This window comes from Corvus kubaryi, unplaced genomic scaffold, assembly GCF_017639235.1.
Source record: "Corvus kubaryi isolate FWS band 111438036 unplaced genomic scaffold, C.kubaryi_AGA036_p1.0 66, whole genome shotgun sequence".
Taxonomy (NCBI): Eukaryota; Metazoa; Chordata; class Aves; order Passeriformes; family Corvidae; genus Corvus; species Corvus kubaryi.
In genome coordinates this window covers 21,679,438-21,705,012 of record NW_024582054.1, presented here as the reverse complement: position 1 = coordinate 21,705,012, position 25,575 = coordinate 21,679,438, and the positions used below count along the sequence as shown (strand labels likewise).

General features: G+C 40.3%; 2 protein-coding genes across 3 annotated transcripts; both read left to right on the top strand.

Moving 5' to 3' along the window:
* Positions 1–634: 634 nt before the first annotated feature.
* LOC121673963 (serine protease inhibitor 2.1-like) lies at positions 635–7,477 on the top strand. Its single transcript, XM_042047850.1, has 5 exons — positions 635–738; positions 3,484–4,146; positions 5,023–5,293; positions 5,931–6,078; positions 6,900–7,477. The coding sequence occupies exons 2-5, from the start codon at positions 3,501–3,503 to the stop codon at positions 7,092–7,094; spliced, it is 1,260 nt and encodes a 419-aa protein (XP_041903784.1). The 5' UTR covers positions 635–738; positions 3,484–3,500; the 3' UTR covers positions 7,095–7,477.
* Positions 7,478–18,378: 10,901 nt separating this feature from the next.
* Positions 18,379–23,971, top strand: LOC121673999 (alpha-1-antitrypsin-like). 2 transcript variants are annotated; one of them, XM_042047907.1, is made up of 5 exons: positions 18,379–18,482; positions 19,233–19,922; positions 20,366–20,636; positions 21,366–21,513; positions 22,247–23,971. In XM_042047907.1, the coding sequence occupies exons 2-5, from the start codon at positions 19,250–19,252 to the stop codon at positions 22,451–22,453; spliced, it is 1,299 nt and encodes a 432-aa protein (XP_041903841.1). In that variant the 5' UTR covers positions 18,379–18,482; positions 19,233–19,249; the 3' UTR covers positions 22,454–23,971. The 2 variants fall into 2 exon arrangements, with proteins under 2 accessions (XP_041903841.1, XP_041903840.1); XM_042047906.1 differs by lacking the exon at positions 18,379–18,482 and having other exon boundaries at positions 19,205–19,922.
* Positions 23,972–25,575: the final 1,604 nt, after the last annotated feature.

Below are 25,575 nucleotides of genomic sequence, written 5' to 3'. Positions count from 1 at the left end.
GTGTGAGAGGGCAAGGAGAATGAGAAGTGGGTGCACACATGCAGTATGCAAACACGTGGGAGTAAACAGCCTGCTACTTGTATTCCCGCCACCTGCCCGAGGCAGTAACTGAGATGCACACAGAACTGAGATAGATGAAGGGACCACATCAGCCAGGGTGGAAAACCCATCATGGAAACGTATCCATCATATACCCTCTCAGTGGTATTAAGCTACAGAGTGAGAAGGTACAGGCAATTACTTTGTCATCCATATACAGGCTGAGGATCATGCAGATTTGTCTCTGGATAGATTTTGGAAGAGCACCAAGCTGATGTGATACGTGGCTGTGAGCTCCATGTGTGCTTCACGGCACAGAAAGCCTGACTTCTGGCATTGAGAGTTAGCATCTGTTTCCAGTGATTCCAGGCACAACCTCCCGGTTTCCAGTAGGGTCCTAATCACACAACGTTTGCACTTAAGCTCCTCCGCACGGGCAGAGGCAACAGAGAGGATGTCACAGCTGCTATCAAAATGGCTGAAGATCATCAGCTTCTTTGGCTGAGTAACAGAGATGATGCTTGTGAACCCTGTTTCATCAATATTTGCTTTGTTTCCTCCTTTTTTCTGGTTGGCTCTAATTTTTATCAGGTCTGTGTAATGTTTAACATCTCTACTTAAGCAGAAGATGATGTAGCAGTATAAGTAACAGCGTGGGGAACACCATGGTCAGCTGAATGCAACAGGGCTTCTGGTTTTGTAAGTACTACACATGCATTTTTCTTACAGACTTGCAAATAATGCTTTCTGCAGTCAGTGGAATTTTAATATTAGGTTAATTTCATTTGTCTGCTTGTGATTTGGTTCTGGATGTTGCAATGAAATATTAACCAAGCAGACGTTCAAGGGACCAGTGGGACCTGCTGTTCTGGGGGAATATGCTTAGACTGAAATCAAACTAAAAAACCCTTTGAAGTCATGGGGACTTATTAAGTACTTGTTAAAAGAGAATACTGATGTAACCACCTTTCAGGTTGGAAACAGCCTTCACAGTGACTTAAAATTTTAAAATTACAATAATCCCACTAGTGACTGAACAACCAGGTCCAATTTAAAAACTCTTCTGGTGACTTAATTTATAAAGCAACAATTGAATTGCTAAGGCCAGGTTCTCTAATTAGGACTGGGGTGAGTGTAGGGGGTGGGTGGAAGGTCACAATTTAAATTTAATCGCCCCTTTTATTCCCATAGACAAACTAATATGTGGTCTGGAAGAGAATTATTTTCTGAACTTCCATTTTGCATAAAAAGTACTTCCAGATTTAACAAAGCCCTTCCAATTTTTTCAGCTTTGAAATGTTAATAAAAATATTGGTGTCAGAAATTTTCTAATCTCAAAATGTGGAAATTACTGTGATTTTCATCTCTAAAGGGAAGATTATGTGAGGAAAGCCTGATGACAATATTCAGTGTTTTTGATGGAAGTACTTAATTTAGATTTCTGTAGAGAGCTATGATACCAGGAGAAATTTTTTAACTGATCTGTTACAGCAGAAGTTAAAAACAGAGCCATGCCTAATATAAACTTGCTGCAGAAAAAAACTCCAAACCATACTCTTTACTTCAGAAATTCTTTAAAATTTACACTAAGCTCTGTAGGGACATAGGAAGTAATCATGGATAGAAAAAATTATTTTTTTGTTTTTCACTTAAGTTTCCAATATCTCAAACAACTAAAACAAAACAGACTATGACATATTAAACATCAAATACTTTTGAGATACCTTTTGTACTATATAATTTCTTCTCTTTTTCCAAAGTACATATGTGTTGTTTGGGTTTTCCTTTTTTTTTTTTTTTTTGTCTCTGAAGAAGAGGCAGAGTTCTGCTCAAAAGAGATGCAAATAGTTGACTCTTATGCCTATCTAGGGCCATACTCCATCTTTTGGTTTAAGGAAATTCAAATTTAGTGTTATCACTTGTTACTGCGGGTCACTGCAGTGGGCCCTGGCTGATCTCAGGCAGACTCAGCATACTCAGATCCTAGCAAATATGAGAACACACAGCTATCTATACGTTTGTTATGGAAACAAGACCATCAACACAAAAACAAAACAACTGGTTAATCACTAAGAATCCTTGAACTTGGGCTGCCCTCAGAAACTCTAAATCTTTAGATAGTATGTACAGTCATCTTTCACATCTAGGAATGAATATAGGACCAAGAGAATTTTACTGTGGCAGGACAAGGGAAAATACATTCCTGAAAGAAAAGAATACAAACAGGTTGTATCGGCTGGAAACCAGAAGAGGAGCCATGATAGTAGAAAAGTTCTAGAAATGTTTTCACACAGAAGCTGCCAGAGCAAAAAGCTTATTTTCATTGATTGCTTGTTACAGTTCTGAAGAGGGTTTATATGAGATGTCTCCCCAGAACTGCAGGGAACCGAATTCAGTAAACCAGAGACTTGTCCCAGCTCCTATGGAGAGCAGGGGGCTCGTGTGAAATATATCATGTCAGCTTTAAGAGAACAAGCATAATGAAGAAACTTGTCATCTCCAAGGGAATTAATCTGTGTCCTTTGATTTCCAAATGGGATCACTGCTCCTCTTTCTCTTTGACCCAGGTCCTTCCCACATCCCATGCAGGTTAACCCACAGTGAGGGGCAAACCACCATTTAAGAAGTTACAAGCACTTGTTGCAGCTCCCCCAAAAGGAGGATTCCTTCATTCCAAACATGCACCTCATTATCTGATGCAAACCTGCTGCTTGCCACATGTCATTGTGCCCACCTTTGTGTGCACTGCTGTCATGACACAGGACGCTCCAGGCTTTTGCCTTGAATTTTGCCTTGAAGTTCATATAGATGACCTTCTTCCATCACTTAGCAGCTGTGGCCAGTAACTGGCCATGTGAGTAAGTAACCACAAAGCAGACAGGGATGTGAATTTAACAAGAACTGGATAATCCATGATAGCTGTCTGTCCATGAGCTGCTTCCCTGAGGAAAGTGAGGGAATTTACCCCAGTTCCACTGAATAATGAGCTGCCTCATATTTCCTTACATTTAGCAAATTGTGTTTGGGCAGATGCTGTGGAGTATTTGTCTTTGAAACCCACACCCTGTCTTGCCTTGCAATAATTTGTTTGTTTAGATGTACCCTATAAGAGACAGTGTTTTGGGAAGATAATGTCATTGTTAATAAAGATTATTATGGACTGTAGCTTTATATTTTCATTGCCAATGGAAAAAAGTATTGTCTTTTCAGAGCAGTTACCATGAAATATTATGGTCTTATTATGCCTGATATTTTAATCTATAATTTGGTTGAATTTGTTAAATAAATTTGACATTGTGCCCATGAGAACTTTAAGCATCCTAAGTACATTAGATATTTATAGTTGAACTATGTAACACTTATGCTAAAAAACTATTAATTATTTCTTACTACCAAGCACATCATTACCATCTGCTCATTTAATGACTGTTTATTTTGTGACAGAATAATTTGAAAAGAAGATGAAGTGTCTCCTGTGCCTGTGTTTACTCCTTGCTGTTCTTTGTGCTGTAACCCATTGCTGCCCTGAAGATATTTGCCATGAAGTCAACAATACTAATCTGCGTGATGGAAGAGAAAATTTATTAGCATATAGCTGTGACAAGAAAAGCTCTAACTATGCCGATTTTGTATTTAGATTTTACAGGCAGGCTACATCAAAAGAAGCTGATAAAAATGTTTTCTTTTCTCCCATGAGCATCTCCACTGCCTTTGCCATGCTGGCTGTTGGTGCTAAGTCAACCACTCTGTCTCAGATTTTTGAAGGACTGGGCTTTGATGACCTGACTGAGACTCGCATACATGATGTACATGAAAGTTTTCACAAAGTTTTGTCAGTACTGAACTGTGCTGATGTTAATATCACATTAAATATAGGGAATGCCCTTTTTACAGCTACTGGGTATGAACCACAGGAATCATTTTTACAAAATACCAAACAATTTTATGAAGCAGATTTTTTTCCTAGTGATTTTCATAAACCAGAAGAAGCTAAGAAGCAAATCAATAAATATGTAGAGGAGAAAACCAAGGGTAAAATTCCTGAATTAGTTGGTCATCTTGATCCAAATACTGTACTGGTTCTTGTTAACTATATTTACTTTAAAGGTAAGATATTTAACATACTATTTCAATAGATTTTTTGATACAAAATAAAATTTTAGGGAACTTCTGATGATTTATTACCAGAATGACTATTTAGGAAAGAGCTAAACCATGCAGGACCTCTGAAGTAAAGATTAGATCTGGCCAGGATCAGAGTATCTGATTGTTGAGAAATACTGATTTCTTGGTTTTGATCCAATTTGCTTGAAAGCTGTGGACAGAGAAGTTCCACACTAGTGGATGCCTCAGAGACAAGGATCCACATAGTCTCACTGGTCTGAGGCCATAATGACTAAAGATGTGTCCAAGATCTCTATGCTGACTGTACATGACCGTCAGACTTGGTGGACTGACATCCTTGCACAAGGACCCCAGCTTTATGGTAGATCTGCTAGGTGCTCTGCATGAAAACCTGGGACATAGTATCTTGAGGGCCTGTGCTTCTGGAGCTTTGCTTAAATGTGATATATGCTCAAACGCTTTAACTGCTGATGAATTCCCCACCAGGCTGAGTGCAGTCAGCTTGCATGGCCTAACAGAAAAGGCATCAGAAGGTCCTGTGACCGATTGCTTACATGATTGCATTTAAATGGCATAAAAGGCATTACATAGGGTTACAGTAGAAGAAGGACTCTCAAATGGTCATCAGCCTTTGGTTGTTCTTCAGCAAGACATGACATGCTCACACTAACTATGATGAGCTTACTGCACACCTAAAATGCTTTACCGTGTGTGATGGAGGAGGTTGAAGTGATTTAGTGAGCCTCTTCTCCCATCAATATACCTCCAGTGTCCTACATTAATTCTGGTCTAATATAGATGAGTCATTCTTTATGATCTTCACGTTTGAGTGCAACAACATGTCTTTTTCCCCATTAGCTGCCTGGGAAAAGTCTTTTGATCCTTTGCGTACATATGAGGATGATTTTTTTGTGAGCACAAATGCATCTGTTAGAGTCAACATGATGCAGCGTGATGGTATCTCAAACAGCTACTATGACCAGGATCTCTCCTGTGTGGTGGTAGAGCTGCCTTACCAGGGCACTGCACGAGCATTGCTTATTCTGCCCGATGATGGAAAGATGAAGCAAGTGGAAGATGCTCTCTCCAAGGAAACTATTTGTAAATGGGATAGCAAACTTGTGACCAGGTAACTCTAGGTATATGGATTGCTATATTTGAGGACACATCGCTGCTTTTAAGAGAAAATGCCAATTTCAGATCACCTCCTACTGGACATAATGTCCTGATTTCATAAAGGGAAGTTTTAAGCAATTCTCCAAATGAGTCAGAGCAGAGCATAGTCACTAAGAAACTGCAGGCTCTGTGACCTGACAAGGGGTCACAGCATTGTAACAGCTGCCTCAAGACTTGCTTGGCTACTTTTTGACTCCTCTTCTTTCATGGTGTTAACATGATTCATTTCCTTCACCATGTCTTAGATTTTATCCTCCTTTTCCCTTACTTTAGGCTTTCCACTAGTAGTCTCCTTACTCTCTGTAACCCTCTAGCCAAAACCTCTACTAGCTGCGTATGTGGCACTGGGATGAAAGAGCGACAATGAAGAAATTTGTTCCTTTTCCCAAAATCAAATAGAGAATGTAGATACAAGAAGATGGTGCGTCTCTCAGGATGCCAGAATTGCTCAAGGAATACAAAGGCTACCATCAAACAAATTCGCAATCAAAAGAATGCTTTCAAGTGTCGCTGAGTTGTGTGCTATCCACCCTGCTGGCTGAAATGAGGCTGCAAGGGCTCACTGCTCTTCTGTTTCCTTTGACCAACAGGAGATTAAATCTGCAGTTACCAAAGTTTTCTATTAGTGGGTCTTACGATGTTAAAACCCTGTTTGAGCAAATGGGCATCACTGAAGTGTTCTCAGGTAATGCTGATCTGTCTGGAATTAGTGGCAATCAAGATCTCCAGGTTTCACAAGTAAGTAGACAGAGCTGGTGATGGGAAGGTGGTTGGTTGTTTTGATCATTTGTGTCTGGGATTTTTAAAGATTTTATTTTCCTCTTTATATTACTGAAGTTATACATAAATCTCACAATGATATGTAGGGGCTTGGTCAGTAACTGCACTTTTTTTGCAGAAAGAATCTGCTGGCTCACTTTTTTATTACTTTAATACTGTTATTAAAAAGCTGGCTATTAAATATATAGAAAAATTGGACAACATTTTAAATGACTTCTTGGCACTGGAATATAATAGTTTAATGAAATGGTGTCAAGTAAACTACAAATGAGGAGTTCATTATGATATTTGTGTTGATTAATACCTCATTTTTGATTATTCTCAAAGTTTTCAGGAAATCTTCAGTTTGCAGAAACAGAATTTGACTGTGTCAGTTTAAGCTATGATTTAATGCTAAAGATGTCAAATACTGCCCCATATTAGCATTTAAATAGAAGTCTTTAATTAACCTTGAAATAAGAGAAAGTGTTGCTAGTAGAAGTCCAAACCATTTAAGAAAATATACCAGCTTGCATGTGGGGTATTTTTATCCCACTTTACTCAGCACTGGTGAGAATGCATTTACAGTGTGTCCACGCTAATTTTTGCCCCTACTTGCTCAGTCCTGGCATAGAAAATATTCCTGTTTCAAACTGTTGGAGATTTATCATAAAATCAACTTTCATCTACTGGACCTATTACTCCTTTCTTCTCCTAAATATTCCATAAGAACAGAATTTATTTTACTTCTGCTTCCAGTTCCATGTATAAACCACAGTGTTTTCTCCTATTCCATGCAGGCAATTCACAAGGCCCTGCTGGAAGTTGATGAGTCTGGAACTGAAGCTGCAGGAGCCACTGCCATAATCCTTACCAGAGTTTCCTATACTTCTCGTACCATCAAAGTCAACAGGCCCTTCATTATTTTGATCTCTGACAAACAAACTGGCATCACACTTTTCATGGGGAAAATTGTTGATCCTACTAAGGAGTAATTGCTCGGTTATCTGGCATAATGATGTTGGGCATGAGTTATAATCGTTACAGTGTTTGCAGTTTTGGGCTAGTTAGTGCTACTTACTAGTCTCTGATTGAGGGATATTCAGATGTAAATTAGAAATTTCCTTATCAAATTAATAAGCAAAAAGCATTGTAAAATATCACCATCAACTGACACTTTTTAAATGTAACATTTTCCCCAGCTGAATAATTGTATTGGGTTTGCATGGCAAGGTTTTGGTAGTGGGGGCCTGTGGGGGGCCTTTAGGGGTGGCTTCACTAAGAAGTTGCCAGAAGCTTCCCCCGTATCTGACAGAGCCATTGCCAGCAGGCTCCAAGATGGATCTGCTTGCTGCTGAAGGGTGAGCCAATCAGAAATGATAGTAACACCTCTGTGGTAACATATTTAAGAAAGGAATAAAGTTATTTCACAGAAGTAATTGAGGCCAGAGGAATGCAGAGTGAGAATCTGTGAGATGAACATCTCTGCAGGTGCTCAGGTCAGCAAAGAAGCAGGGAGAGGAGGTGCTTCATGTGCCAAAGCAAAGATCCACCTGCAGCCCATGGTGCAGACCACGGTGAGCAGGCTGTCACCATGCAGCCCGTGGGGGTCCAAGAGAGAGCTGAGATCCACCCACAGCCCATGGAGGAGGTGGATGTCCAAAAGAAGGTTGTGACCCCATGGGAAGCCCACCCTGGAGCAGGCTCCTGGCAGGACCTGTAGACCTATGAAGAGAGAAGCCCACTCTAGAGCAGGTTTGCTGGCTGGTCTTGTGACCCCGTGGGGGACCCATGGTGAAGCAGCCTGTGCCTGAAGGACTGCATCCTATGGAAGGGACCCACACTGGAGCAGTTCATGGAGAACTGTAGTCCATGGGAAGGACTCACATTGGAGAAGTTTGTGGAGGACTGTCTCCTGTGTGAGGGACCCCACATTGGAGCAGGGCGAAGATTCGTCTCCCTGCAGCAGCAGAAACAACATGTGATGAACTGACCATAACCTCTATTGCCCATCTCCCTGAGCTGGGACAAAGATGTTTTTAAGATTTTTTTTACTTCTCATTATCCTGCTCTGATTTTGATTGGTAATAAATTCAAATAGTTTCTCCAAGTCAAGTCTATTTTGCCTGTGACAGTAATCAGTTTGTGATCTCTCCCTATCCTCATCTCAACTCATGAGCCTTTCATTTTATTTTCTCTGCATTGTCCAGTTGAGGAAAGGAGTGATGGAATGACTTTAGTGGGCATTTGTCATCCAACCAGGGTCAAACCACCACAACAATTCAACTTATTAATACATTTTCCATATTTTCCACAGAAGATAACTTTTTCTTAAAGTATTTTGTTATATTTAAAAGTGAATTCTCTCTGTTAAGGAGTTTTGTCCTGCTTTCAGTTCCAGGTTATTCACCAAAAGCTTTATCCCAATAGGGATAAAGTCTTGTAATTCTACTATATCTTCTCCAGTATTCACCTGAGCTGGTCCCTACAGAGTCTTTTCCTCCTTACATCACTCTTTGCTGCCTAGGCTGTTGTTTACCCTCAACCAGCCTGTTCTTTCTCATATGTCCCAACTCTTTGCCTAGGACTCTTAAGAAATCATTGACCAAAAAAAAGAGAATTATCCCTGAAAAAATAGACTTATTCAGATGTAGCTCTTACTGTGAGTGCCTCTTTGCACTCCGCAAGGTCAGCAAAAACACTTTAAGAGACAGTGACATTAGGCATAGCATAAAATGTCAAAGAATTGTCTGTGACAAATGTCATTCATGAATAATTATTGTGGCTGATCAATAAAATACATAATGTAATTTTAGTGTATCAATTACAGAATTACTCCAGTCTCTTGTATCATTCTATAAATCTCTTAAAAAACCAAACACTTTCATTCCATTTTACTAACATAGATATATGTAAAATATGTCTTTAATGCTGTTAAATGAGTACAACTTTTCTCATACAGAAATTGTGATTCTTCACATTCTCTGTTTATGTGCCTATTTAGGTAAAACCTGTTTTCAAGAAATACCTAAATACTTTCTTGTTGTTGTGGGTCTGTAGATCACCCACTCTTACTGCAGTGGAGCACTGGGGCTAAACTCTATAGCAAACCATTTATTGCACAGCTGCTGCCTCAAGGAGAGGCTTACTTTGACAGCTGCTCTCTCACTGCACTGCTTTCATGCCATTGCATATTGATCCTGGAAACATTTTTTGCAAGTGGAGTTGAGTCCCCATCCCTAGGAAGATGAGGCTTGTGAATGCACACTTCTCATTTCTACAGTGATCCTGTCAGTGTGTTGTGAGCACTGCAAAGGTAATGCAAGCCCCAAATCAACAAACCAGCTCCCCACCCCTGACATCTCTCTGGCCTTCTGACCTGCTCTCCCAAACTTGGCCCACCTCACACAGAGGTGCTTTACAGTGGCCCACTGGTCTTTGTAGGATGGATTGGTATGGGGAGCTGTGCTTCTGACTCAGGGGACTTGGAGATTGCTGCCTTGTATGAGTCCCTTTGCTCCAAGTGGTGAGAACTCGGTGGAAGCCCTGAGCTATTGCTCCTCATGAGGCAAGATGGCATCACTCAGGGGACTGGGAGAGACCACACCTCTGTGCAAAGCAGAGGCTTTTGCAGAGTTAAGATCAGAGATAACTTGCTGTGGTGTGAGGCTGCCTGCCCTGTGGTGCCTCTACAAACTCAACAGGACCTGGGAGCAGTTCCCGTGAGATCTCATCCTGATTAATCTGTGCACCAGGATTGATTAGAAGGTAGGATGGTGAGATTTTTATCAGAGCCACAAGATTTTTATCAGAGTGTGGTGTCAGAAAAACAGGTTCTTGGCCTGTTGCTAAAGGGAAAGAACTTAGGAAAAATCCCATGGTTGCTAGAACAGAGCAAAAGTTTTGGGAAATCACACACGGAGCAACTTCCTGCCCCATCTACGTCCCAGGCCTCTGGTTTTGAGATGGCAGGATGAGAGCTTCATTGGTAGTTTCCACACTGGGCTGTGAAGAATGGCTGCTACTAGCAAAAGTATAAAATGGGATACCTCTGAAAGCTGGTTTGGGAGTTATCTACCAAGCTGTGGGGCATCTCAACAGTTTTCCTCCAGCTGAGCAACTTCATGTTCCAGACCAGCAGGTTGACCTGAGTTGTGTCAGGGACGAGGGGTAGGAATAAGGATCATCCTAAATCCCTCTAGAAGGAGACGATGGGTACGGAACAGAAAACTAATAAATCTTATGCCAAACATACACCAAAATCAGAAAAATGCCTATAGTTCACAGTATGAAGATCTATAGAGCCTGGGCACTGAACAGACCTCACTGATATTACTCTCAGCACAATTCTGATTATATTCTTTAGGAACTGGACAATTCTGCAAAGCTTTTGTAGGGAGATGGAGTATTTTTTCCTAATTCCAAGAAAACCTATCTTGGTCTACTTTGCATCATTTGTCCTTGTAGCTTTTTTTTGTCTTAATATGTGATAGGGAACCCTCCTCATTCTATTAGCGTTGTAAAGGTAGAGCAAAAAGGAAGGATTCTGATAGGCATAAATAACTAAAATATTCATTTAGGGACTGTGTATTCAATCTGTGGCAAACACGTGTATTTCATGGTGTCTCTCATACATCTGTAGATGTTTTTATTAACACCCTTCCATATTCCTCTAAAATAACCACTCATGCATTCTCTCAACCTATGGGGCAGCTGGATCCAAACTAAACCCTGAAAGAAAACTAGACCTTCTTTATAGCTAACAGTTGTAACCTTTATAACCTAATCCACCTGACTGCCTGCAGTGACCGTCAGCAGAAGGAGATAATACAGCTTATAGTGAAGTAGATCACCACCTGTCATAAACATCCAAAATAAATGGCCTGCTGTGGGTCTGTGACACACTTACAGGAAGTTATGAGGAAAAGGACTTGCCTAGAGAGGGTGTAACTCAGCTGAGAACCCCTGTGAGGGAAGGTAGACCCACAGGGCTGGGTCCCTGAAAGGCAGCCTACCTGTGCCCTAGTAGACCCAAGTGCCAAACTTCTCCTGGCAGCCTATGAGCCATGTGGGAGACTGTAAGTTTGTTCTGTCTGACCTTGTTTATGGTCTGGCGGGACTCTGCTTGATGTCAGGATATCTTCTGTCAGTAATCCTCTGTTTGCTTTGCCGCATGGCAGAGTCCACGTAGAATGTTGTTACAAATCATGAAGCAGTGGGATTGCAGGGCTAATGCAGTGTATTCCTTTCAACAGTAAGGAGAGGCGCTGACTTAATGTCAAAAGGCACAGAGCATTTGGATAGTTACAGAAGCACCACCAATTGCTAACATAAGTTCTGCTATTCAGATGCTACCAGTACTTTGGACTTTCTTTTTCCCAGCTATGCAATTTGAGCCTCAGCCCTGGTTTCTGGAATTCCTTAAATGGGCACATCCACCCTCCCCCCCTGCACAGTCCTTGATCACTGCTATTATTGCAAGGAAATGGGAATTCGCACAGATTGTAAACCAACCCTGTTCTAAACATTTCAGTAGATTCAGTGCAAAAAAAGCTGCAGGCATTTTCCTTGTACTCACACTAATTTCAAGCAGAGAATCACAAAGCTCTTAAAAACCAGATGATTTTGATAGTTCCCAGGCAGAGTAGGTTTTGAACAGGGATTTTGAGAACCCAGCTTCTCATCTTTGACATGAGTCTTTTTACCTTTTGGAGGTATGAAAAAACTCAAAACAGTGTTAATCCCTAATTCAGCATTCAAGTCGTCTCCAAAGCACAGAGGCACTGGGATTTCCAATCACAGAAAAAGTGCAAGAGAAACACAAACATTCTTAAGTGCACATTTCACTTGAAAACTCTAAATATTCACTGCAGTGGGAATTAGAACAAGTGCAAATTATCAAGAGGAAAAAAAGCATGAAGACCACCTACGGGCCATGTATCTCTGTGTCCTGTAGCACACCCTTCAAATCTTACCCATTCATACTACATTCCTCTGCACATTGCCCTTACCCACATGGGGCTGCTTTCATTAGATGTAAACACAGCATGTGTATGATATCATTCATTCCCTTTAAACTCTTAGCCACAAAAGACTGACCTGGAAATATCCTTCATTAAGTTCCCAGTCCCAGGTATAAAAGTGAATCCATTTTTAAACAATTTGGTAATTGTACTTTCCTCTACCAACACTAACTGTTTTAACTTTCCTAAGACTAACAGTTTTAAAGAAAACTATGATTCATCCATTTCATGTAGATGTCCTTGATTATGATTAACACCCTGGTTACACAAACGCAGCTCAACACTGATGTTGCTGCAAATTACTTTTCTGGTTTCCTGCAAAAAAGAATTCCAAAGATGAAAGTACCTTTTCAGTTCAGTCCTGCTGCTGGAGACAAATTTACTGCAAGTGAATGAACCTTATTTATACAAATTAGTCCTTATTTCTCTTATTTTTTATTGCATTCAGTTTCTTTTCCATAAGCCATATGGATAAAAATTCTTATAATTGATTACTTTACTAAAAAATAATGTATTCTTTTTTGTTGGAAAACTGTTAACAACAATATGATTCTCATATGGAAGGTCTGAAGGAGACTTTGTCTGTACTGGGCAAATATAAGGAAAAGTGACTATATTGTTTACTGTGTTTCACATAGGAAAAACAGAGCACATGGAAGATGCTCTGATGAACAAAAAGTTTGGAAAGAAAAAAACAACATAAAACAAGATCACAGAATCATAGAATCATTAAGGATGGAAAAGACCTCCAAGATTATCGAGTCCTAACCTAAATGTTACAGTCCTAACCTAAGTGTTACAGTCATCATACAATGGTTGCAGCCAGGAAAGAACATCAGAGCAGGAGAAAACATCTGTACACAGAGGATATGAAAGATGCAATAGGTCCTAAAAGGTGTATGAATGCTGTTAGGTTTGCTGCTCTCACAAATGCAGATTCTCTAGCCATCAAAAAAGCCATACCATAACTTACATATTCAAGGGACAGTTACTAGAATCTATTTTCTGTTCCTCTATCTTTCAAGTGAGGGCTGTGAGTCTTGGGTAAACCTTACAGGTGAAATTTGAAGACATTTCGTGTCTCGGTGTGCTACGGTCTCATGTGGGCTAGCACGATGTCCTGGGCACCGAGCAATCTTCTGCCTGCCTTGAGCAAGGACGGACGGAGACCGACCGTGGTGTGGGAGGACCGGCAAAGCACCTGCTCGGGTTCACCTTGCCCACTGGTGTTGAAGGCGTGCAAGGAGGTAGGAAAAAAGCAGAGGGACTCCTTCGTGGAGGAAGGGGTTTACTGCAGGGAAAAATCCACAGAGAGCAGCTGAAGCCACGTGGCTTGCAGGGAGTCATTTACTCCCACGATCAGGGCATGGAAAACACACAGTAACCAATGGGACATCAGCCAGGGGGTGTTACTGAGGCAGGGAGAAGGAATTACAGCAAATGGGAGAAGGGGTAGGTGGGGAGGAATAACAGGGACCAACTAACAACCAAAGAACATAGAACTCTCTGGAAATATGAGAAATAAGGGGAGGGGAGGACTGCGGCCAATGGTGAGGCACAGATTTATACATTTTTCATGGCCTTTTGAATGCTCAAGGCTTTTGGGCTGTAGAAGCATCAAACCAATGGACCTTTTGGTACACTTGATCCACCTGGCCCTGGGGCTGGTCATGGTTCACCACAACATCAGTGGCCCAGCCAAAGGTTACCACCTCGTGCCCATGCCTGCGATTGTGCTGGGTGTCATAGCCCTGACATATTCACAGTGGTACCAAAAGTGACTGAGAAGAGGCATCACATAGAAGCAAATACGCTCTAGCACTTCTGTACACTCCTAGATTGGCATGTTGGGAACGATGGTGCAGCAACCATGACAGAAAGCCTGTGTACGTACATCCTAGATCCTAAAGTGTCCTGTGAAGGCATGTTAATGTAAGTCATTGACAGAAATGGAACTGTGCTGACCTGCCATGCTGTGATCCACATAATGTCTTATTTTGCCTCCCTTGAAAATGGGAAGGGAGTTGCTGCAGTAAACCACCTCAGTGATCTGTCAGAATCCCCAAAATTCTAAAATCTTAGAGTCTCAAAGACTTGTTTAAGAAAAGAGATGTGAGCAATAGAATCGTATAATAAATTTCATTTTATTGAACATATTCATTCAGCTAGTTGATCTTCCTTCTGGTTCTTCACTGAAGCCAACAATATTAATTTGTTGTACAATAACAAGTGATAACACTTTGCAAAGTTTAGCCCTAATGCTTTCTATCTGGCTTTGGAAGCAAAAAACTTCAAGTGTAATTCCAAAATACCTACATAAGGGATTTTCTTAGTGCTTGATTAAAGCCATATTTGCAACACAAAAATAAAGAATGTAAGACACCAATTTAAGTTTAATTTCATACCAAGAGGTTTCTTCATTTCAAAATAAGAAAAAGGTCCACAGGGCTAAGTCTACTAGTAAAATGTTACTATTTCAGTATACCAGCTATGACTGAGATCCTTGCAAGAAGCCAACCTTTCAGTGTGATTCTTCTATACTGCTTTCTGCAAGTAGAACTGTTATGTGCGGAGCCCTGAGTTCTGGGGATTATGGGAAAAGGAGCCCTGTGCCACCATCTCCTGGTAAAATAATGGAATGGACATGACAAATTCTGTCTCGTTTTCAAACCCAAAAGAACAGCAGCTTTCTGGGTTGTTATTGTGTTGATATGGACTCTGATTTTCTTGCTAAGTTTTAGCTGCAGGTTTGGTGAAATGCTGCACTTGAACTGACCGCTGTTCATAGGATTGATGTTTTGGTGTTCTGGTGGGTATTGCATATACAGATCAGCTCAGTAGTGGTGGGGGAGGAGGCAAATTAAATATTAGAAATTGAATATTAGGAATTACTGGGAAAGATAAAAGAGCTAATTGTATAGTAAATCATCTAAATCTCTGGGCCATCCACACATGGTCCTATAATAACAGAAGGATAAATGAGAACTATTACATCTTCAGAAGAAATGGTCAGGTTAATCAAAGGTCTGGAACAGCTCCTGTTGGAGGTAAAAGATTTTCAGCCTTGAAAAGAGACAACTTAGAGAGCATAAAGAAGGCAAAACTGATTGGTGTCAGAGACTGGGCAAAAGGGAGATTGTGTTCTATTACCACATCTGGTGCCAGGACAACAGACCATCACACAAAGCATGTAGGAGCCAAGTTCTACGCCAGTAAAAAGCGATGGTTCTGCACACACAGACAGTGTATGTGGAGTGGCACATTGCAGGGTGATGCTGCAATTCCAAAGGTGTACCAGCACACTACTTGTTCCTCATGTGTTCCTGACACAAATTCCAGATGATCGGTATGGCTTTTTGTCAAAAGATGTATTTTTATCCACAATGCAGCCTATAAACCATAAACATCCTGTGTAGATACATTACTTTTCTATTTCATGCTGTGTCTGTTATATATTCCTCAAGAGTAACCCCTGCTAAACAACCCCTCTTTCAGGGAACCCAGATCGCTGGTGGACCAAGGAAAGGCAGGACCAAGGTGCAAATGTAGGGCACTTGTTTGGAGGCAGATGGGGAATGGGGAAGAGTTTGAAATGGGAACTTACAGGGAAGAGCAAGGGGGTTCCTCCGCAGCATGTTCATCTTTCTTTGTCAATGCTTTTCTTGACACAAGGAAGAAGGGATGAAGTTTTTCATTTCAAATGCTCTGTGGATGATGAAGGGTGAAGCAACTTGTGTTTGTTCCTCATGTATCTCATACTGGTGCTCCCCTGAATGACAGACCTGGGCTGAGAGCACTTTCTGTGGAGACTGTTTAGGCCCAACCCTAATGGGATAAAGACAAGACACAATAAAGAAAAGTCCTTGACCTCTCAACCATCTCTTACACTGCCACCCTCAGGCTTTTCCTATTGAGGGAAAATTGAGCTAATACAATAGGAAAGGTTGGAAAAGACCTGTGCTTACCCAGGTGAGATGGCCAGACTCCCTGTTTTGGGCTCCAGGAAGCAACGTGTTGTGTACTTCCACTACATTGCCATTCTCCCCAGAAAGTGCTCTCCATGCATGAGGAACAAGTGCAATTCGAATCTTTTTTCCATTCTAATATTAAGTGATGTAAAAATATTTTAAACCTGAGAATCACTTTCAGATATAAATTAAATGATAAAATAGTATATTAAAAGTAAGAAGATGAAATAAGTTGATTAGGCTGTAAATACTCAGGCTGAGAGACATTAACTCTCTCAGAGAATCTGTCATCAGAAAAGTATATGCCCCTTTATATTACTTCATATCAGGATGGAAAAGAACACCCTCATTTTTACTAGGTTTTAGAAAAAAAAAGGTTTAAAACAATTGCATATAAAATCTACCAAATGTGTAATTCTTCAAAGCTCTTCAAAATGTTTTGAGGTTATTGTTGTGTTATCAAAATATCACAAGTAATTTGAGATAGCATTTCTTGTTTTTTTTTTTTTTAGTTCAAATCATTACATATAAATTATTATTGCCACAGGTTCTGATTTAACAAAGGTAATGATTCTCTTTAGTGGAACTACTCACACACTGCTCAAATGACTAAAATTAATGACAATTCCACATCTTCTTCAATCAGTTATCATTTTCAAAAACAATTCCTAGGGCCTTTGTTTCTTCTTCTATTTGAATTGTTCTCAGAGGGCAACCCAAGTTTCCTGTCTGCCAGACTTGTGCATGTATTATTACATTAACACATCACACTTACTAGATGATCTTTTTCCACTACTATGAATACTTAGAGATGTGTGTATTTACATATGTGTCTTTCACAAATAGGTGAAAACACATACAGTTAAACACACAATTACCTACACATCACAGAAGCAGTTTTATATTTTATTTGATCTTTAAGCAGAAGATCCTCAGAAGGAAAGCTGTGAATTGTCTTTCCCATCACTTTCTTGTCAACCTCTTGCAGCCTGAATATGAGCCAAGTGGATGACTTGGGTCTGATTGTCTCAAGTAGAATGGTTTGAGGGTCTTGTATCCAGATCAAGTAATTAGGTATTCCAGCCCCTAGGTTAGTGTGCAAAAAGATTAGCACTGCTGAATTCAAAATGAAGAAGGTATGCCTTGTCCTGTTTGGTTGCTTGACTATGAGGCCATATAAAACAACCACAGGACAAAAACCTTGATTTGAGATTGAGGGGAAGAAAGTACAGTTCCCTTTCCAGCATTGCCTTCAACTTCCTAAGCTCATCTCCCCACCAGTGCTCTCATTCAGAGATGTTGAACACCTCGTGTGGGTATTTCAATATCTGATATAGCCTGGGGCTCCTGCTCAGAAATCAAATGCTTGGGAGCTTTCAGAGAGGGACATGTTGGCAACCAGATCTGTTAAAAAAAGTTCATTTTCTGCCTTAGTTTTTCTTTTAGTGATTTGTTTATATTCAACCCTGAATATCATCCAGTGATGCCAGCATGTCTTCTTTAGCACTGGATGAAAGGTGAATTGACAGCCAGTTCTGTGTCCTTCTGGTGTCCATTTCAGTTGCATATGATACAGAAGGTTAACCTGAGGAAACAAGATATTCACTGACCACATGTTTCTCTTTGCAGTCAGTGTTGCTTCTTAGCAGTGGTGGGTTTGTTCTATAGCCAGGTGAAAACTCTTCCCCAGTTCCCCAAGTACTCAGTCACAGGTGATGGCCAACAGCAATGAGTGAATAACTGTATAGATTGTAAATGTCTCTCTAGAGTGGTAATGTCCCGTGGTATTCTCCTAAGAAACTTAGAGGCTGTTCACCAATCACACACAGTCTGCTCTGCATAAGAAAATTCCCAAAACCATTGAACATGGTGTTGAAGGTTGTGACTGAAGTATACAGTAAGACAGAAGGACTTTCTAAATCCAAACCCTGTTTTGAAATCTTGCAAGAGAGGTTATGGCTCCAGAAGGAAGCAAAGAAGACATTCTGGCAGGGACGCTGTGGTCCACCATGAGTGGTGCTGGCTCAGACAGACCCAGGCAAGGGATGGCCCTCACACCCAGTCGCAGCTTTCAGCTCCGGACATGGAGGGTATGGCTGTGGCTCTCTTGCCAGACATACACAGCAGCAGGTTTCTCCTGTCAATCCACAAGCATGGAAGCAACAGGAGATACAGTCTCTGCTCCATTCCTTCTTGCCCCCATCACCCAGCACTGTTAGTGTTTGTCTGGGTTCAACAAATTGTCCAAAATATCTGACACTGTAACTGCTTGTTGTGCATCCTCATGGGCAATTTTTATTTGAACTAATTAATGATTAACAGGGTGATCTGCTTAACTCTGTTTCATGGTACTGAAGAGAAGAAGGAGCAGACAAGACCAGACTGTAGCACTGTAAGTACCCTTTTAGTTTTCCCTTGGATCATTTGGACACTTCATTTTGGGGGGTTATGTTGTTGCCTGGGAGTGGTGCCTTTGTACATAGGAAAAAGGAAATATACCTGTTATGAAAAAAGTCAATACATTTCAAAAGCCAGAAAGAACTGATAATAAAGAAGATACTTCACATAATTAAGTAAAAATTTGGTTTGGAAACAAAAGAAATGCCTATAGACTTTTTTACTAAAAAGATTAGTGATCTAGTCTTTCATCTTTGAAGAAACTGTAAGAGTATTTTGTAATTTTGGTTCTAGATAGTATGATCTATGTTTATAATCACATTTTTGTTTAATACAGATCAAATTCTCTAAATATTTGATAAGTTGAGGAAGGCTAACAGAGCTGCAGTAACCATCCTGCAGTACTGAGTACAAAACCAACTCATGTCAATTACTCTGGGGAAAAGGTCATAAGCTTCCAGCTATTTACAAATTTTAAAAGAATATGCTAATATTAAATTTAATACACTATTAGAAGTTTAAAATTACCTCTTTTGAAAGGGAGCTAGACTATATATGTATAAATAGTGGCTCAGGAGGCATATCCTTTCCAGGAAACACTGACATGCATCAGAAATGTGAATTATAATTGTGTGGGATTTTGGAGAATAGGTGTTTTCTGAGCTCATCATTTTGCTTTACTGGAGGACACAGTATGAACAAATTAGTTTCCATGACATGTTCTGTATGTCTCTTTCTTTTCCAGAAACAGCTGAAAGGAAAATGAAGCCCACTATCTCCTTGTGTTTATTGTTGGTTGGTTTGGATACTGTTGCCCTATATCATCAGCATCCCCGCTATCGAAATAAGCAGGATGATGCTAAACGGACATATTATCCAGGACATAGTTCTCAGTGGGAAGGAGCTTCTCCACATAAGAACAAAACTTTTGTCAAACTAGTTTTCAGCAATGCTGACTTTGCATTTTCCTTTTACAAGCTGGTCGCATCTGAAGCAACGGACAAAAATATCTTCTTTTCACCCATAAGCATCTCTGCTTCCTTTGCAATGCTGGCACTTGGTGCCAAGGCTGTGACACTGACACAGATTCTGGAAGGGCTTGCCTTTAACCTGAAAAAGACTCAGGAGCAGGAAATACATGAAGGTTTTTGCCAACTCCTCCACATGCTGAACCGTTCAGACAGTGAATTCCATCTGAGCCTGGGCAATGCCCTTTTTATAGAAGAGACACTAAAACCACTACAGACGTTCTTGGATGATGTCAAAAGCTTTTATGAATCTGAAGTCTTTTCTACTGACTTTAACAACTCTGTTGGCGCTGAGAATCAGATCAACAGTTATATTGAGGAAAAGACAAATGGGAAAATTGTTAAGCTGGTGGAAAATCTTGATCCTCTGACTGCAATGGTCCTTGTTAACTATGTCTTCTTTAAAGGTAAGATATATCAAGGAGTGCAAAGCTAATGCTTATTACAGAGAATGAAAAGAGAAAAAAATGTAGTTTAAATATTTTAAAGGGAGGAAATCATGTTCAGTATCTGGAAGGTGTTGCTATAAACCCATGTATTTGTTGCCAGTAAAAATATGTCCTCACCTGGTTTAATGGAGTTTTAAAACAAATATCTTTGTTGAATTTGGTAAGTTCTTTCATGTGATCATAGACTCATGTCTAGTGAAAGATAGTGTTTTCAGTATTGTCTGTCTGTAATTGTCTTTAAGCACCTAAAAAAAGATACAATGTTGTAACACCTGAGGATGCAGTAACATGAAAAAGATACTTGCCCTAATGAAAGGAAGGCTGTGGGACTAGGTCCTGTTACATTCACTGTGACCATTCCTCTTTATATTCCACTGAATACATTTTCTTTTTGTCATAAGCCCATTGGGAGAAACCCTTCAGTACATCACAGACAAAACAGGAGGATTTTTTTGTGGATCAGAAAACATCTTTGCAAGTTGACATGATGTATCGAAAAGGGTACTACAGAAATTACTTTGATGAAGAGCTGTCCTGTTGGCTGGTTCAGATACCTTACAATGGAGATGTTGTGGCATTATTTGTTTTGCCTGATGAAGGGAAGATGAAGCAGGTGGAAGATGCCCTCTTGAAAAGGACTGTAACTAAATGGGAAAAGTCCCTCCAAGACAGGTAAGCTTTTTTTGCTAAGGTGAGAGGTGACCATGTTACAGATTAATAGTGTTTATGTCACCAAGACAAAACACTGGAAGACAGGTTATTTGACTGAACTCTATTACACTTAATGGTTCCTCTGTGCTGGACTTCTCTTTCCTTTGTTGGAAAATGAAAATGAAAAAGAGCTACGGCTAGTGAACAAATAGGTAATTGAACTTGGGATTCATCTTAGGTTAAGTTCCTGGTTCAACCAAAAATTACTTAGCACCATGAAGAAGTCAACAGATCATTGTGTCATATAATCATTGGGAAACTACAATGGAGTAGCTGTTGGGTGCTAGGGTGTTGAGGGCCTTCTTTGTAAAAGTGGATTCATTCACCATTACTGCAGCTATTTCTGTGGTAGCCTAGACCCTGGTCTGTATTTGAACAGCCTTAGGTCAGCTAGCTACAATCTTTTGAAAAAGCCCTCCTACCTGGCAGTAGTAGCTTTGTTTGCCACTCAGTTGGTATAGCTGTGTCTTACACCCCACTCCTTGAAACCCACTGCAGAGGCAGGGGCTAACACAGACTTCTTCTGCTCCAACCCTACACATTAAGTAGCTAACCTGATCAGAAATGTTATCTGAACCCTAAGAGAAGACTATAAACATTTAGAAAAACAAATGTCAAGTGTCAATATACTGAAGCCATTGAGGAGTGTTGCCTAGATGATGATTTGTCCCTATTTGTGTTTTGTTACAGAAAAATACATCTGCACATTCCAAAATTTTCTATTTCTGGTACCTATGATGTGAAAAAGATAATCAAACAAATGGGTATGGTCGATCTGTTTACTGAACAAGCTGATTTGTCGGGGATTACTGAGGAGCCTGGACTGACAGTTTCAAAAGTAAGTCAGCATGTGAAAGCAATCACAGGATTTGCCTGTTCCCAGGAACCTGACATTAATATCCCATGAAAACCTTATCCCAGTCTCTCTGAAGCATGGCTCAATCATCAAGAGCTGTCAGTCTGAAGGCGAAGGAAGCCCTGTCTTTCATAAACCTGAAGCCAAATGTGCTTACAAGGGGTTAGAAAGACATGGTTGAAGGATGAGGAAGACATACATATAATTAAATGTTCTTTTGGCTACTAAACAAAATTATCTAAATGTAGTGCATTAGCTTTGGTAAAATTTCCTCTAATTCCTCCTACAGAGGGAAAAAGGCTGTTATTCCTGCCCTTCTAGTGTTCTCGAAAAGTTATTTTTTTCAGCTAGATGACAGGGTAAATTCACAATAATACATGAAGCTGCCAAAGACAAAATTGAGTCTAGGCTAAATTACCAGGTTTCTTTGCTTCCAGAGTTTCTTGTCATCAGTCATCTTGAGTGCTCTTTGGCTGCCTGCAGTTTGAGGGTTACTCTCTGCACAAGAAGTGAAGGAGGATGGCTTGAGTGGTGTGATGGCTGTTGGTGCTGCGGTGGGAATGGGAGCAACTGGTGATGACCTTCCCAGAAGCTGCTGCTGCTCAGTCTTGCTCCAGGCAGGGCTCCCTTTGGCTGGACAAAGTGAAGAGGGTAGCAGGCTGCTCTCTTCTTGCTGGATTGCCAGCTGGAGGCTGTTTTGCTTTGTTCTTTGCAGGTGGTCCACAGAGCCATGTTGAATGTTCATGAGAATGGCACTGAGGCAGCCGGGGCCACAGTGAAGGAGGTTACCTGGAGATCTGGGGATTTTCCTCGCCCGCCTCGAGTCAGATTCAACAGACCCTTTCTCCTGATGATTCTGGATAAATTCACCCGCAGTGTCCTCTTCATTGGGAAGATTGTAAACCCTCGGAAAAATGACTGACTGACAAGACTTATGCATACCACTGGCTAAATTCCTGTGATTCAGTGAAACACTTAAGTATGCATACCCCTCTGTGCTAGTGCTCCTCTTTCAACCATTATCCTTAGAAACATTATTAACCCCTTAAAACACAATAACTATTTTTCCTTGTCCAAAAGTTACTAGGATTTCCACAACCTACACCTGAGTATAGTATGTAGTGTCAATGAAACACAAGTCATTTTTCACCAGTTTTATAAGAAGCCCTTTCTGATGTGCTCCTGTGGGGTACTCAGTTGGTCCAAAATCTCCAGCTGATGTTGGTATTGCTGTACAGTCACAGGGTGTGCATGTGAAAGGAGAAACAGGAAAAAGGAGGTGCAGGTTGTAAGTCCTGTCTGTTTAATCCACCAACCCTTGATGACTACTCTTAGATTCAGTTTTCTTTAATATTGGAATGAATTTTCATTAATTCCTTTAGGTTTTGTAACCAAGTATGGCATGACACTGCAGGATCAGTGACTGGGATGCTGGAGGAGACACCAGTGTAAATGGCTGATGAGTACAGCTGTTTTACTTTGCCTTCCTCTGACTCCTCCTCAGTGGAAGCCCTCCCCATGGAGACAAGAAGGCTGCTTTTACTTTATAGATAATGTTAATTCTACTATGGAAGGAATCCATAGCAGAAAAAAGACTTCTGTTTTATCCTACTAATATAACTATCATTGCTAATGCCTTCAGGCAAAAGTCTGATGGAGTAGTCCACGACATAGCACCAGTTTCCTTTTCATGGATTTGTTGTCACTGTCACTTCTTCTTTCGATTGGTGCCACCTTCAGTATTCACTTTCCAGCTAGACTTGACAGACTGTGGTAGAAAAAAGGAGGAATGAGAATTGTAACTCCAGAAAGTTTGTATTTCTTCAGTAGGAACAGCAGAGCTTTCCTAGGTACTGTTAACTTGATTTAAGCTAACATAAACATGCATAAAAATGCAGAAAATATTTCAGAAGTCACTGTTCTAAATGTTAACAGTGGATTACTGCTATAGATTTTACTCTATATCTATAGAGTAAAAACTGACTGGGAATTGATATTTGTACTTTTTCTTAAGGTTTCTGGAATCCAACTACACTAGATAGTTGCATGGTTATGAAAGGAAAGAAACACAAAGCAGTAAATGTTTAAATTATTTTATTATTTTTTCTTTTGTTTTTAAATCAACATCCCTAGCACATCTTATTAAAATATAGAAAAGCAATGAAAGCATGTAAACTATAGACTGATTAAATATTTTCTTACAGAATATCTCAAACTGGTTGGAAAAAAATATAAATGGCAATGTTTTAGACCTTAGTTTCTTAAGATGTCTGTGAAAAATATAACTTAAAAACTGTGGTGAATATTTTTAAAACACAATTCTTTTTTTGGTTTGGGGACCTTTATTTTCTTTCACATTAAATCAATGTTATCAATATGAGTAAATTGTAGCATAAGAACACCAATAAGGAATAGTAAAAGCATTCCATGTCTATCTTCAGACAGGTAACAGTTGATATTCACTTTCAAAGTCCTCCTCAAAATCACATAAACCAATGACAAAAGTTCCTTACTTATAACTATTTAGTATGCTCCCTGTTTAGTAACAAGTAGTTGGCTTCATGCCTCTAAACATATAAGAACTTAGTCTTGGTGTTATACAGGTAAATTCATTCTACAGAAAATCATTTAAAAGTTCTTGCCAAATCTCAGGGCTAACACAGGATGCATTGTCAAAGTCCAGCTTTGCAATGACAAATAACTCTGTTGGCAAATATCAAGAGACTGTTTGTTGTTCCTTATGGACCTCAGATCAATAGTCTCTGTTTGTTAGTAGGAAAAAAATACCTAAATTCTATTTTGCCAACCACATCTCACTTTGAAAGTAACCTTGCTGCTTAACTCGTTGGAAACTGGATAGACAGAACTAAAGCTGATTTAAGAAAAGGATGACCAGAAAATGACATGGTGATGAACGGTATGCCTACGGTATAGGAACCATACATGTCTTGCCTTGATTTTCTTTCTATTTTGGCAAAAAACAGAGCATGCTCCTCACTGCAAATGTGCAGCAAATTTGAGTAGTAAATAAAAAGTACAGAAGTATTGCACACCCCCCCCCCCCCCACCAAAACTGTCAGCATTAAGGTTGTCACAAACCCACTGCTGTCGTGGTTTGCTGAAGACAGTGTTTCTTGTTTCAGTCTGCTGTTTTGCTTCTCCTTTCATGGATTTTTGTTTCTTGGTTGGCTCTCTGACTGTGAGTTTTGTGACCAAGAAACCTCAGTGTAACCAGGGAATGACTTTCATCCTATCTAATAGAGAGTTGCTGCTGCATGCAAGTACTGTGTGTGATGGGCCACTTCAGGGCAGGGACATTGCTGGAGGATGGAGCTGGTAAGATGAACCACATGAGGGACAAATTGCAAAGGACATCTTCTAATGCAGCCTGCACTGGTGTCTACACACAGATGTGATGTGGGAGTGCATGCAACCATGCGCACGCGCGAGCTGCAGCCTCAGCACTGCCTGTACGAACCCTGAGGGAAATCTAGGATGGTATGGCTGAAAGCAGTCTCTGTAAAGGCTGAAAGCAGTCTTCTGCTGTAGGTTAAAAGCCACAGAAGAAGAATTGCCAACATGGCAGAAACTTCGGAGCAGCACACACTGAGCAACTCCCTGAAATAAGGAGAAAAGGAGAACAAGCAGTGTGGAAATAGCAGTAAGCTGTGTTTGTTGTCATATTTAGGAACTAGAAGTGAAACAAAGACTAAAAACATAAATGAGGAGCTCAGAAATCCAGGCTAACCCAAGATGGAGATAGATTTAACTGTTATCTACAAATTATGTGAAGTTAACAGACACTGGAAGAAAACCAGAGGCAATTTTGAGCAGTGTTAAAGACCATTAAAGAAGGAACAAGCAAAAGCAGGGAAGTTTATATTGTTGTGGGGGCAGAGAGAGAAATAGTATGCTTGAGTTATAAAAGAAAATAACATTTCCAACAGGCAGTGGTTAGTGCCAGTGCACAGGTCTGTCATTGTTCCCAGTGTTGTACAGCACCTGCTAGGAAGAAGCTAAAAGCACATGACAGAAGCAACAGCC